The 15,314-nt window shown below is 49.1% G+C and overlaps 3 protein-coding genes across 3 annotated transcripts; 2 read left to right on the top strand and 1 right to left on the bottom strand.

The window, feature by feature from the left end:
• Positions 1–58: 58 nt before the first annotated feature.
• Positions 59–3,212, top strand: BO97DRAFT_471145 (60S ribosomal uL18 domain-containing protein). The gene is made up of 7 exons (XM_025700020.1): positions 59–427; positions 493–1,179; positions 1,761–1,798; positions 1,867–1,998; positions 2,057–2,272; positions 2,329–2,465; positions 2,522–3,212. The coding sequence occupies exons 1-7, from the start codon at positions 374–376 to the stop codon at positions 2,896–2,898; spliced, it is 1,641 nt and encodes a 546-aa protein (XP_025550251.1). The 5' UTR covers positions 59–373; the 3' UTR covers positions 2,899–3,212.
• Positions 3,213–8,197: 4,985 nt separating this feature from the next.
• On the bottom strand, positions 8,198–9,711 carry BO97DRAFT_435396 (phosphotransferase enzyme family protein; the record flags this gene model as incomplete). Its single annotated transcript, XM_025697723.1, has 4 exons — positions 8,198–8,904; positions 8,952–8,970; positions 9,015–9,100; positions 9,246–9,711. 4 exons carry the CDS (start codon positions 9,709–9,711, stop codon positions 8,198–8,200), a joined length of 1,278 nt encoding a protein of 425 aa, XP_025550250.1.
• A 2,005-nt stretch (positions 9,712–11,716) lies between these two features.
• Positions 11,717–14,024, top strand: BO97DRAFT_425725 (uncharacterized protein; the record flags this gene model as incomplete). The annotated part of the gene is made up of 3 exons (XM_025697091.1): positions 11,717–13,432; positions 13,491–13,569; positions 13,630–14,024. 3 exons carry the CDS (start codon positions 11,717–11,719, stop codon positions 14,022–14,024), a joined length of 2,190 nt encoding a protein of 729 aa, XP_025550249.1.
• Positions 14,025–15,314: the final 1,290 nt, after the last annotated feature.

The following is a 15,314-nucleotide window of genomic DNA, read 5'->3' as shown; positions in this document are numbered from 1 at the left end:
CGCGGGCACGTGATCGTTGCGCAACTCGCCCTTACCACCACCGGATGATCAAGCATCAGCTCCTTGCGTTGGTCGCATCCCCATGAGGAACCTCTTGCAGCAATACACGGTACTATGCAGCAGGCACCGCCACCTGGAGATCTGAGGTGATTCCTAAATGGGGCTGGTCCGCACTGATCGATGAGCAAGCGCCATCGAACGAGGTCCTTTATCTAACCTCGGCAATCTGCCTCCCCAAGGCGCTACTCCGCGGTTCGACGTCGAGCATTGATCAGCAGCGCATTCTACATATACTGACTTGACGTTTGCTTGCTAGCTTGCTTACGCAGTTCTACGCAGCTCATATGCCCGTACTGAATAGTACATCGTCATCATGTCAGACAACCAGCGACCTATAGGCCTCCTGTTCGATATCGGAGGAGTGTGTGTAAGGCCAAGACTCCATCCATGCATTTACACTCGAACGGATCATTCAAGACTGACTAGCCCTAGGTTCTTTCTCCATTCCAAGCCATCTTGGACTACGAGCTTGCCCACAATATTCATCCAGGATGGGTGAACTTCAGCATTTCGCGTACATCCCCCAACGGCAGCTGGCACAAACTAGAACGAGGAGACATCAAGATGGACGCCGACTTCTTCACTGGATTCAAAAACGATCTCCAGAATCCAGATCTCTGGAGGCAGTTCCAAGAGAAGATCCAGGCCAGAAAGCCGACCCCTCCGGTGCCTGAGATCGATGCCGAATTCCTCTTTTGGGAAATGATGAGGGTGTCGCGGACGCCGGACCCTTACATGTTTCCGGCCTTGAAGAAGCTGAAGGAATCCGGCCAATTTATCCTGGGGGCTTTGTCTAATACTGTCATTTTCCCCGAGGGTCATCCGTATGGGCAGGATCTCAACGACAAGCAATCACATTTTGACTTCTTTATATCATCTGCACATACCGGCCTCCGGAAGCCGGACCAAAAGATCTATGAAGCTGCTTTGCGGGAGATGAATCGCATCGCCAAGGAGAAAGGCAGAGGTGCGGTGCGTGCGTCAGATATTGTTTTCCTCGATGACATCGGAGAGAACTTGAAAGGTGCAAAGAAAGCAGGAATGAGGACTCTGAAAGTGAATCTAGGACGAACACAAGATGCTGTCCGGGAGTTAGAGAAGATGACCGGTCTGCAATTAGTAGTAGCAGATAAGGCGCGACTATAGGGGCTGGTCTGACCCCCCTGGTTGTTGTTCACCATATTAAGCCTCGCCATCAATAAAACTTTCCAAGGTCGACAACAGAGCGATATCCCTGCCAGAATAAAATCTTTAGTGAAACTATTGACCTGACCAGCATGATTTCTGTAGTGATGGGAGTATACTTGGTGTTCCGTTCCATACATGGTCCAGGGTGGCCAAGCCGCCCGCCCGCTCGTCGCCAACCGCAATTCTGCGCCGGGATGCAGGCAACGCTAAGCGAGGCCTTCCACAAAGTCAGCCCACGAATTTTCCTTCCTTCTTCCTACGCAGCCAACGTCGACAACTCGGTCCTCATCACCCGGTCACCGTCAAAATGGTGAGTTAGAACACGTTCTAGCACAGGAGCATCTGTTTTAGGATTGCTCTCGACTGTTCCTTCATCTCCAAATGGGACTACGATTCGCCCGCCCGCTGTAGAGGCGTTGTGGGACGAATTTTCGGGTCTTTGCAAGATGCTTCGGACAAGTCGATGTCCCCTCTGAAGCGCAAATTGCTGACTCGCTTGTTCCGTGATCTAGCCTTTCCACAAGCAGGTCAAGAACAGCGCTTACTACAGGTGAGTTTTTTTTTTTTTTTTGGTTCTCCTTTTTCTAGGCTCATTGAATTTTCGCTAACATTTCGCAGCCGCTACCAGACCAAGTACCGTCGTCGCCGCGAGGGTAAGACCGACTACTATGCTCGCAAGCGCCTGATCACCCAGGCCAAGAACAAGTACAACGCGCCCAAGTACCGTCTCGTCGTCCGTTTCACCAACCGGTAGGCGTTCCATATCGCACAAACCAGAGAATCGGGCATCTGGCTAATATCTGCACAGCGACGTTATCTGCCAGATCGTCTCTTCCGACATCACCGGCGATAAGGTTCACGCCGCCGCTTACTCCCACGAGCTCAAGCGCTATGGCATCACCAACGGTCTGACCAACTGGGCTGCCGCCTACGCCACCGGTCTCCTTGTCGGTCGCCGTCTCCTTAAGAAGCTCAACCTCGACGAGACCTTCACTGGTGTTGAGGAGGCTGATGGAGAGTACAAGTATGCAAACCACGCCTATCAAGTCATGTCTTCTCTAGCTAAACTATCATCTTTAGCCTGACCGAGGCTGCTGAGACCGACGATGGCGAGCGCCGCCCCTTCAAGTGTGTCCTTGATGTCGGTCTGGCCCGCACCTCCACTGGTGCCCGTGTCTTCGGTGCCCTCAAGGGTGCTTCCGATGCCGGTCTCTTCGGTGAGTTTCCCTCTATGTCGATGAAATTTCGCACAGAAAAGCTTATAGATATATAGTCCCCCACTCCGAGAGCCGTTTCCCCGGTTTCGACATCGAGTCCGAGGAGCTCGACGCTGAGACTCTCCGCAACTACATCTTCGGCGGTCACGTCGCTGAGTACATGGAGGGTCTCGCCGATGACGACGAGGAGCGCTTCCGTGGCCAGTTCCACAAGTACACCGAGGCTGGTATTGAGGCCGGTGACATTGAGGACCTCTACACTGAGGCCCACAAGGCCATCCGTGAGGACCCCTTCAAGAAGGATGAGGACGAGGGCTCCAAGAAGACCAAGGAGGAGTGGAAGGCCGAGAGCAAGAAGTTCCGCAAGGTCAGACTCACCCACGAGCAGCGCAAGGAGCGCATCGAGGCCAAGATCCGCGAGCTTGCTGCTTAGATGGATTTTTGTGGAGGCAAATCGTGCTCAATGCATTCGTGAAGTGCGATAGTCACAAACAAAAGTTAATCTCTCAATCCAAAAACGGTGACCTGGGTTCATTTGCCAACTGTGCTTTCTCAAAATTGTGATATCCCAAGTAGTCTTCATCGGAGACTCATTTACGACCGGAGTTTTATGTTCGGGGTTTATTCGGAGCAAAACGTCCATAATACGAATTCCTTTTCAGCTTCAACCATTCCACAATTGCTCCGGTAAATCTTGTAGCGTAGAGATGATAACCCCGCGATATACCTGATACTTGGACTGCTCCCGATGACTTGAGGAGGTCGTTTGTCAGTAGCTTCACGTGACTGATTCACGTGATTGGGCTCTTGATTCTTGTATCACCCTCACGTCCACTGCATCTACCCCAGGCTTTCGTCTGAATGCAAAGATGGAGCATCATCCAAATACACTTTAGCAGCAGTATACATGCATGCGAAATCTATCTCCATAGTGAAAGACTTTCCTGGGGAACCCTAAGGCCACTGCAGGCCCTGTGTTTTACTTTGATGAGATAGCAATTTTCTTCAGCTGACTATGCTCAGTCTCCAGCCTGCCCGAGAAAATGGCCATTGTGGTCGGTGCTTGTTAAGGCCCATCTCTGCTCTAGCCATTCATTAGGATATAGTGTTCGATAGAACCTCTGGTGGATTTGGCAAACTGGAAGCTATCAATAACAAGGCTGAGTCGTCCATATGATGTGATTCATCACTTGACACGGGCATGTCAAAGGCTGATCATACTCATCTAGGACTACAAGCAAGTGTATCCTGTCTCCTGACCCTCTGTACCGGAAAGCAAGTCTACGAACAATAGCTGGTACTCAGTAGGCTCTGGCTGAATAGAGCTATACTGTCAATACATCATTCACTATCTAGACTCTTTGCTATTGCTACACATACCATGAAGTCCTTCATCTGATCATTCACTATCGTGCAGTACTGCCACAACTTATTCTCGTATATATCTTCACTTTTCTTCTTCTTGACTTCCTTATACCTTCTACATCTTTTTGACACCCTGAGCCTCTTCTCTCGTGTCTGGTTATTTAAGACATTCCATACTACTCGAGCTCATTGAAACAGATTCCCTGGTCCTTCGTCCATCTTGTGTATCAACCTATCATAGCAGCCTATCTGAGACCCCGCCAAGGATTGACGACGTTCCGAGAAGAATCCAGCTATCCCAGAGATCCCGAGTATCAGAAATGGTGCACGAAATACCAATCTTGCAACAAGGGGTTGAGGGACCAGCCACAGCTCTCAGGAATACACAGAGAAAAGTGCTCAGGGACTCAACCCCCAAGTCTTCCCATCAGGAGGTGCACGCCTACTTCACACTAGCCAAAAATCCGGAGAGATACTGTGAGAAAGCGCAGTATAAACTCCGTGACACGCCTCCAAGGCCATATCGCAGGTGACTGCCATTGAATTCCCTTTCAGAGTGCACAGATTCTCATGACAAGTTCGAGAGGTGGTACAAACTCGGAGATCGCCGGTGCATATTCTGCAATAACAACGGCCAAACCCGGAGCTATTGACCACAGCAAGGTCTGCTTGACAAAGCAGGTCTTCGTTTGACAAAGAAAGTGCAGTGCTCTCATATCGTGAATGAAAGCACCGGAACTTTACAATGAGCATCGCGACAGATTTTTCATCAGAGTTCAAGAGTGTGAAAGTTGTGCGGAGAGTTTTGAACTACAAACAAAGAGAAGGAGAAATACACCGAGAGATCTTCCGGAAACAAATGCACTTTTCCACCATCAAGTGATGCCCCGCGAGGCCAGAGGGCAATATATAAAGAGCCATGAATCCCGTCAACTCCAGACTTCCTTACTCAGAGTATCGCAGAGGCAAACAGAGCCACGCACGAGGAGTCCTGATAACGGTGCTATCATAAACAATGTCTGCAAGATGGAGCTTTTGCGAGAGAACAGCATAAGCATACCATTGAAGACTTATGCCATGCAGCTTCGCGCAGACTGGCCATGCCATATTCGATAGACCAGAAGAAAATCGTGGAGCTGCGTCCGATTGTGACTCTTGAGTTTCTGCTTCACGAAGACAAGAAATCCGAATGGCACAGAAAACGATACATGAGCAAACTGCTTCCCATTTACGCGGATACTCTAGTATGTCTAGAGATATACTGACTAGCAAAAATATAGTGGGGTTTCCCAGGCTTTGGCAGTAAACATAGAGTCTGGCATAGTTATGCCCTGAGGCTTGCAATGGCGGCAGACAGGAGATACGCCGAGCGTGATGGTTGCCTTCAGAAATGGGAAGGCTACCCAAAGCCATTTCGCAATGATCAAACAAAGCCCTTGGAACTATCCGGCTCGCGCCCCTACCTTGAATTTCCTTGCTATTCAGATAATATCAAGGTCTGGGGCCCCTGGTGAAAAGCCTTTGGGTTTACGAGTTATCTGGCCTGCCGGTAGGCCAGATCTTTTGGTAGTGGCCTACCATAACGAAAGAGATTTGGGACCTAGGTTTGACGAGAACATGGACCTTGCGGTCGCAGTGCGAAAGGGCGGGTAGCTGAACTGCTTTCTCTTTCGGGCTACAAGCTACTTCTTAAATTCATAGCACTTAGGCTTATTGGTCCATTACAGTTGCTACGAGGAGTCCTCTTCTATCCAAGAAGACGCGAAGCAAGAACAGTTCTCTGGTAGCCCAGACTTCAAGGTATACTACTCATATTGCTGTACTATTAGAGCTAAACTAATATTTGGACTCAAGTGGGCTTGTTACGGTTGGGGCGTTACCCCGCCTACATTTTCACGTTAATATGTCTGCGCAGTCGCAGCAAATTTTGATAGATTACCAGACGGCGAGACATAAGAGGATCGTTCAACTTTCTAGCTCACTATTCAGCGTCTCTCGCGCACGCAAGGAATGGCTATGAGAGATGCGCAACGCGGCCACGAACGCGCTCAAAACGCCAAAAGGATCAACAAAATTCTCGAGGTCCGATTGTCGCAGTGGGAGGAACATTTTCTTAGTATCTAAGGCTGACTAGCCTATTACACCGCATGTCTAAACACGCTGGTAAAGATTTGTGAACTTCTGCCCAGGCATCTCCACGACTCCAGTCAAAGAAGGGGCAATGGAATGGAATGCTATAGAGGCTCTTAACCACTTTCTCAAGACGAAATGCGACGAATGGGTTGTTCGAAGTGTACACTTGAGGATATGTTCAAGACTCTTCAGCGTGCATTCGACCGTCGGCATATTAGAGACGAGTATTTGAACACAGCATGCCGTCTCCGTCCAGCTATGCCTCCCTCCCACCAAGGAACCCACGGTGGTATCGCTACCGGCGATTGGGGGCACCCAAATTGACGAGGCTGTGGAGTGTCGAGAACGAAAAGACATGTACGGCACTTTAGAAAAATCGCATTTCAGGCCTGCCTTCGAAGTCGAGGCTGTTAAGCGTATGGTTCGCAATGCAAGAGCACTTTCAGACGAGATTGAGAGGTATCGACTGAGGCATGGCACGCAAGAGTTCTGGGCTTAGACTCAGGTGACTCAATACTGAAGATGGCAGAATCTCAGCATCATCAACCGGGCCAAGTCTGGGGAGGACAAATCTATTACCCGTTTAGCACACTAGACTAACAATTGGCCGCGTTCCGTCAGTTCGTCGCTGACCCAAGCTATGATCCCAAGGATACTCTGGCGTTCGATCACAGGGAGAACAAGATGGACAATAAGTTGCAGAGGAAGCCACACATGCGCACAATAGGTTATCAACGCTACCTACCAAGCAGCGGCACCCTCAGCCAATCCAGAGCCTTTGGTCCACTCAGCCGACCCTTTGTGATTCATGCTTCTGTCCCTACTATCAGCGTGAAGTCTCCCCTCATCATCAACTGGAGGTATCCATATCCTTCAAACACAAGCCGCTCATCCTTCAGGGTCTCGAGATGGCTTTACCTTCTACCATACTCTCCACCCAGGCCAGTGGTTATCACGAGGAGTCCTCTTGTATGTGTCTTCCGTCGAAAGTAGAAGATAAATATAATGGTCTGACTGCCTGTGAGTACAGGAAACGAAACCCACAGTACGTGGAGAAATCGCGCGTTGCAAACTTGCCGGAAGCCATGCGGTGGGAGCGCGACGCCAATGGCATTGCGCTCCGACAAATTCATATTCTAGTGGGGGCGGGTTCACCCTCTGTCGTGCGTCAATCTACTACTTCTCTGCTACTGGACAGATATTTTGTGTGACCATTTGGTCAGAAACACCTGTACAGACTGGATCAACAAGTGCACCGGTAGCCCCCCGTCGTTTTTCTGGGAGTGATGAAGTGGTTGACATCGCCGAGCCAATCGTCAAAAAAGTAGTCGAGGTGATGAGATCTCATTGGGCATAGAAGAATTTCAAGAAAGAAACTCGCAATTTATTTGTTGTTTTCTAAAAAAAAATACTATTAGTCTGGTTATAATTGCGGAAGGTTTCCAGTAACGACGGAGACGGGATTGAGTGTCTTACGGCGCAGAAGATGTCCAAGATTAAATCCTCCCAGTATACAGGTACTCCATATCAACATATAGATATAGAGATTGTATATATACAGCCTGAAACTCAAAAACCAATGAAAATCAATGAAAATCATAAGATAATCCCTGAAGCATTACCCTAATAAATGACACCTTCCGCATAAAAACCCCTTAAGAACTTAATCGAAGAAACAGATAAAAGAATACTTCATATCAAAGCCATATCTTGATGCTATCATGTTAACAGTATTGTTGTGTCAATTATGGCCGGTTAAAGCCTCCTAGACCTAAAGCCATACTACCATGAGGAAGCTTCTGGGTATGAGGATATCAGTCAGAGCTTTAGGGCTATACACACTTCGCTCCAAACCAAGACAAATCTCAGAATCCCGATCCCGGGTTGCCATACGAACATCCAGTACTTACCCATTCCAATCAAATCAGCACTAGCAAAGCCGTCCAGCAGAATCTTCACCTTCCACCCAAGTTGGGCTTTCAGCTTCAGATATTCAGGCGCATTCCGCTCTATAGCTCCTGATTCCCGCGGTAGTTCGAATGGAGGAATCTGTTGATATGTCTGGTGGGCTTTAGCAGCTCGAGGGTTGTTGGAAAATTCAGATTCAAGCTAATCGCTCTCTTTCTCTCTCTAATCCTATATCGATTTTGGCCCCAAGGACAACAACAATGCGAAATATTAATCAGTGCTAAAGGTTAAACAAACATATTAGTTTCAACTATACATGAATGTTCTCAATAGATCTCCGGACGATCCCTAAACAGCCATCCCTTCTCCAAAAACCGAATATCCTCCTCATCTCCTTCTGCAGTAGCCAACAGAGAGCTTTTCAGCTCGGCTATTTTCCGGACGGTGTCATCGTAACGATCATTACTGATCCAGCCATCTTCACTGACCCCACCGACTTGATCCCTCCAATGGTTCACCGGGCTATTCAGCTGAAACCACAACTGCTCCTGCTCACCGAACTCAGCCACTTCAGTATCGGTGAAGTGCACCGGACACGATACACCTTTGGTGTCAGGTAAGTGAGGCCAATACTCAGTCATACGGAGCAATGCCTCTTTCAGAATGATGAGATTCCCATTCCATTGTCTGCCGGCCCGGCCAACGAGGTGCTGGCGAGGAAGAAGGATGGGGTCGCGTAGAGCTTCAATATGCGGCTTGTTCGAGTGGCCATTGAAGATCCGGTAGTAGTAGAAGAGAAGACGCCGGCGATAAGGCTCTTCGGCTTCGGCTTTCTCCTCGGGGGACAGGGCTTCGTTGTCTAGTGGAAGCGACGGTCCTTCGAGAGTGGGAGATTGCTCGGGGTCGGGGTTCTCGAAGGCACGCGGATAGCCCGCAGCTAGCAGACGTGGCTCAATCGTCGTATACTGCCAGTCAATGATACAGGTTACAGCTCCGGTATCAGGTGAAATGAAGATATTGTTCGGGTTCAAGTCTCGAAACTGTTAGCTCGATCATAGAGAGTAAGTGGAATGGAAATACCTGGGTGACGAAGAGTGGGCTGGTTGAGACGATGCCCAGCATTTTTCGGAAGAAGAATGGCACCAGTGCGAGGTACTTCTCCAGAAGACTGAGGTAGTCGGCTGGGGACTTTTCGCCCGGACACACACCATTATGCGGAAAATCAAGCTCTAGTGATTATCCGAATCGGCGAGTCCATTCAATCTCTTTCCTCGCGATTGATGCAAGGTACTCCTCGTGGGATTTCCCTTTATTGATCAAATATAGCACATCTCGACATCCATATCATGAGGTCGGTGGACTTGCATGGGCCACTATGGAGATCTAGCTCAGCTCTTTTGCCATACCAGAATCTATAGTCAGCAGTCGGGCCAATGCAGAAGATTTCTGAGTCACGATCCGACTTAACATCAGGTTTATACAATGTTGTTTGGAGGCCAGACGGAACGTCTTGCTTGAAGTAAATACTTCTGATAGCTCGGAAGGGGATATCAAAGAATTTTTTCTCGACTTCCACTGCACTCAAGGCGAGAGTGTGTCTTTCCCGCTTACTCATGGTAAGCCACTTAGTTTCTAACCCGACACCTGCAGCCTTTTCCAGGACGATATATTCTACCCCGGCCGGATTGTTGTCTGAAGAAGAATACCTATACACCTTGGGTACAGGGATATCCTTGGTGTTGAGGTACGTTAGAGTGGCAGCTTTGCTGGCCGTCGCGTAGTGCTTAGGCCCTGTAATGTGGTATGGGATTTTGACAATCACGTCAAAACCGTCATCCATGGTGATACTAAAGACGCGACTGAAGCCCCCTTCGGCGAGCTTGCGAATGCGCCTAGCGTGGCCGTGGGTAGGACCAACGTGGCTCTCGGTTTCGCGCAGAAGAGCGTCGGGATTGAACTCGACATACCGCTCATGTAGTCGGATCTTTTCATAGTAGATGTACCGGCTCGAGGTACAAGAGAATAGCTCCTGCTTTGCTGAGGTGGCTAGACAACAACTGTTATGTCAACGCCACGCTATCATACCATAGAAGTTTGTACACTAACTCACGGAGTGAGGGCATCGGTATATTGCTTTATCGCGCAAAATAGGTGTTCGAGCGCACCGAAAAGCGATTTGCGTGATCATTACCAACAATAGACTGTAACTATTCAAGGTCTATGTCTGTATTCCTGTAAGTATACAACCATGAGCCCTTGCTGCAAGTCGCTGAAAGTAGAGATCTCGTGGTTCTTCTATAACATCGTACTGAAGTTGTATTAAGGTCAAGCATTACTACACTGGAAAATCCAAGTCCTTGAGGGGGTTTACGGCTTGTAGTGGTCATGACCGGGGTTGTTGACAGGCCAATTCCAATATTAGTAAGCATTACAGTTCTCTTAGGTGACTGCGGCCTGTTGCAGATGAAGCTGATTTGACAACTACTCTGTGATTAGTGATGTTGTATGTTATCTTAGTTGTTGGTCACTCCTTGAAGGCGTGTGAACTATGTCACGAATCCATTTTGCCGACTTCCCTTATCTAGATTGTGTTTATGTATTGTCTTCTGTGTTCATGATGGGCTCAAGTAGTCGCATGTCCTCACCATTCTACACGTGATCGAGCAAGAATGTCCCGCGTTGGGTTAGCTTAGAGGCTTCGATTGGTGTCTACTGCCAGCAGAATATAGAGCATTTTCGCAGAATTCTCTCGTCCAACTTTTCCAGGGCTTCATCATAAAGGTCTAATTCCCTCACCTTCCGAACTGCGAGTGCTTCAGGTAGGTACCTTCTCATGCCTCGCCCACTCAGTAAGCCCCATGTGCCGGCGCAGCTGGGTAAATGGAAGCTGCGATGGTCACTGAAGCCAGACAGAAGAAGCATGTGTGACCAGATGGCGCCGGAGGCTTGCAACCAGCTGAGGCGTCGGTAGGCTGCCGATCCTATCAAAGTCGAGTTCAACGAGCTGAAGTATCGCTGATGTTTTCCCGCATGACTCTTGGTGGGGCTTTCAGCTCTTAAGGCTCACACCGTCGACAAAGTCCATGATGATGAACGGGCCGAGACAAAGTGGGTTGCTGGTAGCGGGTCTTCTGCCCGGATCCTCGGCACACGAATTGTGGTTTTGTTGCGGATGAGACTCAGGGCCATCATCTCCATGGCATTGTCTTGTTGATGTGCTCATCACAGACCATTTCCGCCCGGGAAAACGAATCATTAAGGTGGTGCTATCATTAAAGACCTGGCTTTGAGGGGCCACGGTGAAAGGTACCGTCAAGTTGACGGGGAAGCTGGGTCGGGATGGAAAGTCCACACCCAGAGGCAGACATCAAGATAAGATCCCAACATTTGCCTAGATTGCATAGATCGACACCAAGCGGCTGCAACTATTGACCTCTGTTTCTTTCTGGAAAGATTATCATTAGTGTAGGAACTACTAAGTATTGCAACGGCGGCACCGAGTGAGGTCCACAAGGTCACCTGCTATTTCGGGCAATCTTCCCCACATCATCTAATTTTCTTTCCTTTTCTTCTTTTTCCTCGGAGACTCCGCCCCCGGTGCCTGGAGGCTAATGCCAACTTGCACTTTGCCAATCGCGACAACCTCTGAAGAATTTGCAGTGCCCGGTGGAGCGGCTTTATTTAAGTTCGACTAGTTCACTCAGTTACTCCTCCGCAGCATGGTTCTATTTTTACGCCTATCGATCAATCGCTGTTGATAAACTCGTCATAGAACACTCTTTCTCATTCAGGAGAAAGACCATGCTCCTCCTCGGTTTGGCATAGTCTGGCATGTCTTTGTTCTGATGTCGCCTCTCCTCCTGTGGGCTCTGCTCCTGTCATCGGCGCAGGCAGCTTTTGTTCGCGGCTGGGAATGCTCCCCCGCTAGTACGGCGTTGACTGGGCCTCATGTTTTTCGACCGCAATCCTTAAGTGGTTATCTGGTTTCTCCAGATCATGAAGGGACAACACTATTCCTGAAGTTCACGGGCGATTTCACCTCCGATACCTGCGACTCTTTCAATGGATCCCTGGCACAATTGGTTGTGGATGCAAGTGTCTTGGGTCACCCTGTAGGCTTTCAGGGAGAGCCCAGGGGAAGATGTGCTGAAAGCCCTTATCAATACAACACCAATCTGTCAAACCAAGGTAACAGAAAGGCTCATATGGAGGGTGGTCTCCGCCGATATGCCATCTATGAGACCTCCTACTACCTCAACCACACCTATGCCCTGCACACACTGGACACAACCGTTCAACTGCAACTGGAGGATCAGAAAATTAGTTGTACCGCTACCCATATCACACCCTATATCGGCTCACTAGCTTCAAAACTCCTGAAGGCTCTTCCTTTCGTCATTATGGTCTTGTTTGGAATTACGACAGCCCCGCTCAAAGTCCTTCGTGCCAATGGAAGAAGCATGTTTCGATACGAGCTTGCCGACTTATCTCGAGATCCAGCTCAATCCCACCTACGGGGCCTAGGTGATTGTCTGCACTTCCTCCAATTCATCTTTCTAAGCAGCTGCCTGACACTTTCATACCCTGGTTTTTTCCGAGCAATCGCCGGGCAGCTGGCCTGGTCCTCGCTCATCTTCCGAAATTGGCCTGTGACACATGATTTTACTTATCCCGGTGTCAACGACGGTTTTTATGCCACTAATTCGACTTGGGGCTTGGAGGAGATGACACAGGTGCTGGGCGGAACCGTCATTAGTGACCTCTGGGTCAATGCGATTGTCAACCTTGTCCTCGTTATTGTGGGGATCATCGTGTTGGTGCAAGTTCCGTTCGGGATTCAATGGGTATCGAAGACTTTCCGGAGGCGACAGCCAATTGAGCTGACAGACCTTCAGGAGGAGTCTGTGACTCAATGTCAGCGTACTGGCTGGAGTATCCTCCGAACAGTGCTCGATTACTTCCTCCTTCCACTCGTAACCTTTTCCTCGAGTCAATTTCTTATAGCCTCATGGTTTCCGGTCTATCGTACCTTCTTCGCGGTATTGATCATCGGTCTGCTCACCGTGTCTCTGGGCTTCACGATATGGTACTTAGTGAAGAGTAATAGACAAGGGGCCTTTTTCCAGGAGAGCTTAGTTCCTAACCGTTATTCTGGAAGCTGGATGTTCTTTGTTCTGTACGGCATTCCGCTTGTCAGAGGCATAGCGATCGGGGCACTACAACAATCAGGCCTTGTTCAGACTGTGGTTCTTATGGTTTGTGAAACGCTCAATCTTGCTTGTCTGCTGTGGAACTGTCGGGACTTTCACGCATGGAGACCTGTGTGCTTTTCGCTGTGGAGGTTTGCCAGCCTTGCCATGACTTGTGTATTCCTCCCACAGTTCCAGGCGAGCGAGCGCGATAAGGGCTTGATAGCATACAGCATCTTGTTCCTTCACGCAGCCATGCTCTTTTTCGGGTTCTTCGTTCCCAGTGTTTCGAGCATCGTGCTATTTACACTCCGCGAATTGGGAATCACACAGTCCCATGGTAGCAACCTCGTGGAACCCCATCAGGCACCGGTACGTGGAATCGGTACGGATATTCACAAGTCAGATCAATTAATAGGTCTTTCTACAGGTCTTCGGGATCGGTCAACTCTCGCAGCGGTCGACGAGGAAGTCTTCATTTACAGAGCTCCCAGAGCTTCGTCCTGCAGGTGTGTTCGGTCCAGTCCGGACACAATATCTTTTGATCGTGCTAATGGAGGCCACATCAGCTTATCCTCAACCAATGGGGCCATACACCACCGACGCTATTCCATCGTACTTTCGAGCTCCTCGGCCCGTAACTCCGAAATCCTCATCGTCTCGGCATTTCACCACCATCAAAACGCAGTCCCATAGCGAAAGTGAATCGGGGGATTCAAGCTTGGGCTCGGTAGACCTGAGTGTCCTGGACGAAGACACGGCCACGATCAGCGGCGATGGCGATTATTCCAAACGCGAGGCGGATCAATACTACGGTCGGCCGATGGCATCGCAGATCGGCGCCAGGGTAGAACGAATGGAACCATCCCGTTCCACAGTGCCAGATAGATCCAGGAGATGGCCGTGGGCAAAGAAAAAGACAAAAGGATTCGAAGTTGTGCGGCCCGCTCGCCCGGGGATGTGACGATTCTTTGTGGATCAGATGGATGGGTCCGCCATAATATTACCCGCACTTCAGCATATTCTAGACAGACGCTTACCGTTTCTATGAGTCTGCCTTTGTCTATGGTAATTGAAGTTGAGTAAGGCACAAACAGGCCACTCTGGTAGCCTTCTGTCCTAACTGATCCCATGGTGTACCCGGTGTGGATTGAAAGGCTGAACTTCTCTATCACACTGGCACGTGCATTCGTATTCACATCAATGCCATCAATGCACAGAATTTTTATTTTGTTTTATTATTTTTTCTTGTTCATTTGATCAGGGATTGTTGTCGATCAGCATCAGTAAGCTTTTCTGCAACCTGCACGCTGGCGACAAGCTGCTTTGTTTGTTGAACAAGTAGTTAAGCATTTTCGTCATGACCGCTTTCTGTCACTGGCCCATTGAGTAAGGAAAGGATTATTGGCTGTGGAGGTGGCTGCAGGCTTGCTTAATTGTTACAACCACTATCTTCCATCGAAATCTGCCACAGGATGACTTCACGTCGCAGTGTAGAAGAAACCTTGAAGCACATGAGATCTTCTTGTAGGGTGACCTGGTCATGTGCCGGAGGGAGTACAAGCAATTATAAGACGGGCCTTTAGTGAGGATGTGATAGGCTGAGCCAATGACTGGGCTGGCAAAAAGTTGGACAGCGCATACCTTACGCTATTGAACTCCACGATTTGAGCATGAACGACAACACCATTGACTGTCAGTAGATACGAGTACTTCCATGTGCGTGCTATGTTTGCTGCTGACTGGCGTTTGGGCCGATGTTTGCTCCTTTCTCCCTCCCTCTCCCAAGCACACACACTCCCTCTCTTTTGCTCCCTATTGTGGGTTGCAATCGTCACAGTTGAAATCATAGGCGATGGCAACGGAGGTCAACGGGTGTAATGTATGGTCAGGCTTGGCAAAGTGACGAGAGAAGGGAAAGGGTGGCGACACTGGTGAGGCGTAATTGCCATGCCATGAATGGGTCTCTCTCCCCTCCGTCATCGGCCGTGGTCGCATAATACGAAGTCACGAAGTTACCCAAATTACCAGGTTACGAATCTGTTTGGTGTTCCAGCCCGGCCTGACTTACCTTACCAGACAGACCACTTCACTTTTTCCGTTCCCTTCCTTTCCTTCCGCTGCGGGCATAATCTAGTACGAGTATTCTCAGTAGTACTCAGCTTAGTAGAACAGAATAGAAAAGAAAAAGACGAAGAAAAAAAAAAAAAAAAAAAGACTCCAGTATGTAATCATGGTCGCCTTTGCTTTGCTC

Source organism: Aspergillus homomorphus (assembly GCF_003184865.1).
Source record: "Aspergillus homomorphus CBS 101889 unplaced genomic scaffold BO97scaffold_24, whole genome shotgun sequence".
Lineage (NCBI taxonomy): Eukaryota > Fungi > Ascomycota > Eurotiomycetes > Eurotiales > Aspergillaceae > Aspergillus > Aspergillus homomorphus.
Note: the sequence above shows the minus strand (reverse complement) of the source record. Positions and strands in the feature narration are given on the sequence as shown.

What these genes read in the sequence shown, in the direction of transcription:
- BO97DRAFT_471145 (XM_025700020.1), top strand. Translation starts at nt 374, where the DNA reads ATGTCAGACAACCAGCGACCTATAGGCCTCCTGTTCGATATCGGAGGA. An exon ending in AAGAACAGCGCTTACTACAG is followed by an intron (nt 1,799 to 1,866) that starts GTGAGTTTTTTT and finishes AACATTTCGCAG; the next exon opens with CCGCTACCAGACCAAGTACC. An exon ending in GTCGTCCGTTTCACCAACCG is followed by an intron (nt 1,999 to 2,056) that starts GTAGGCGTTCCA and finishes ATATCTGCACAG; the next exon opens with CGACGTTATCTGCCAGATCG.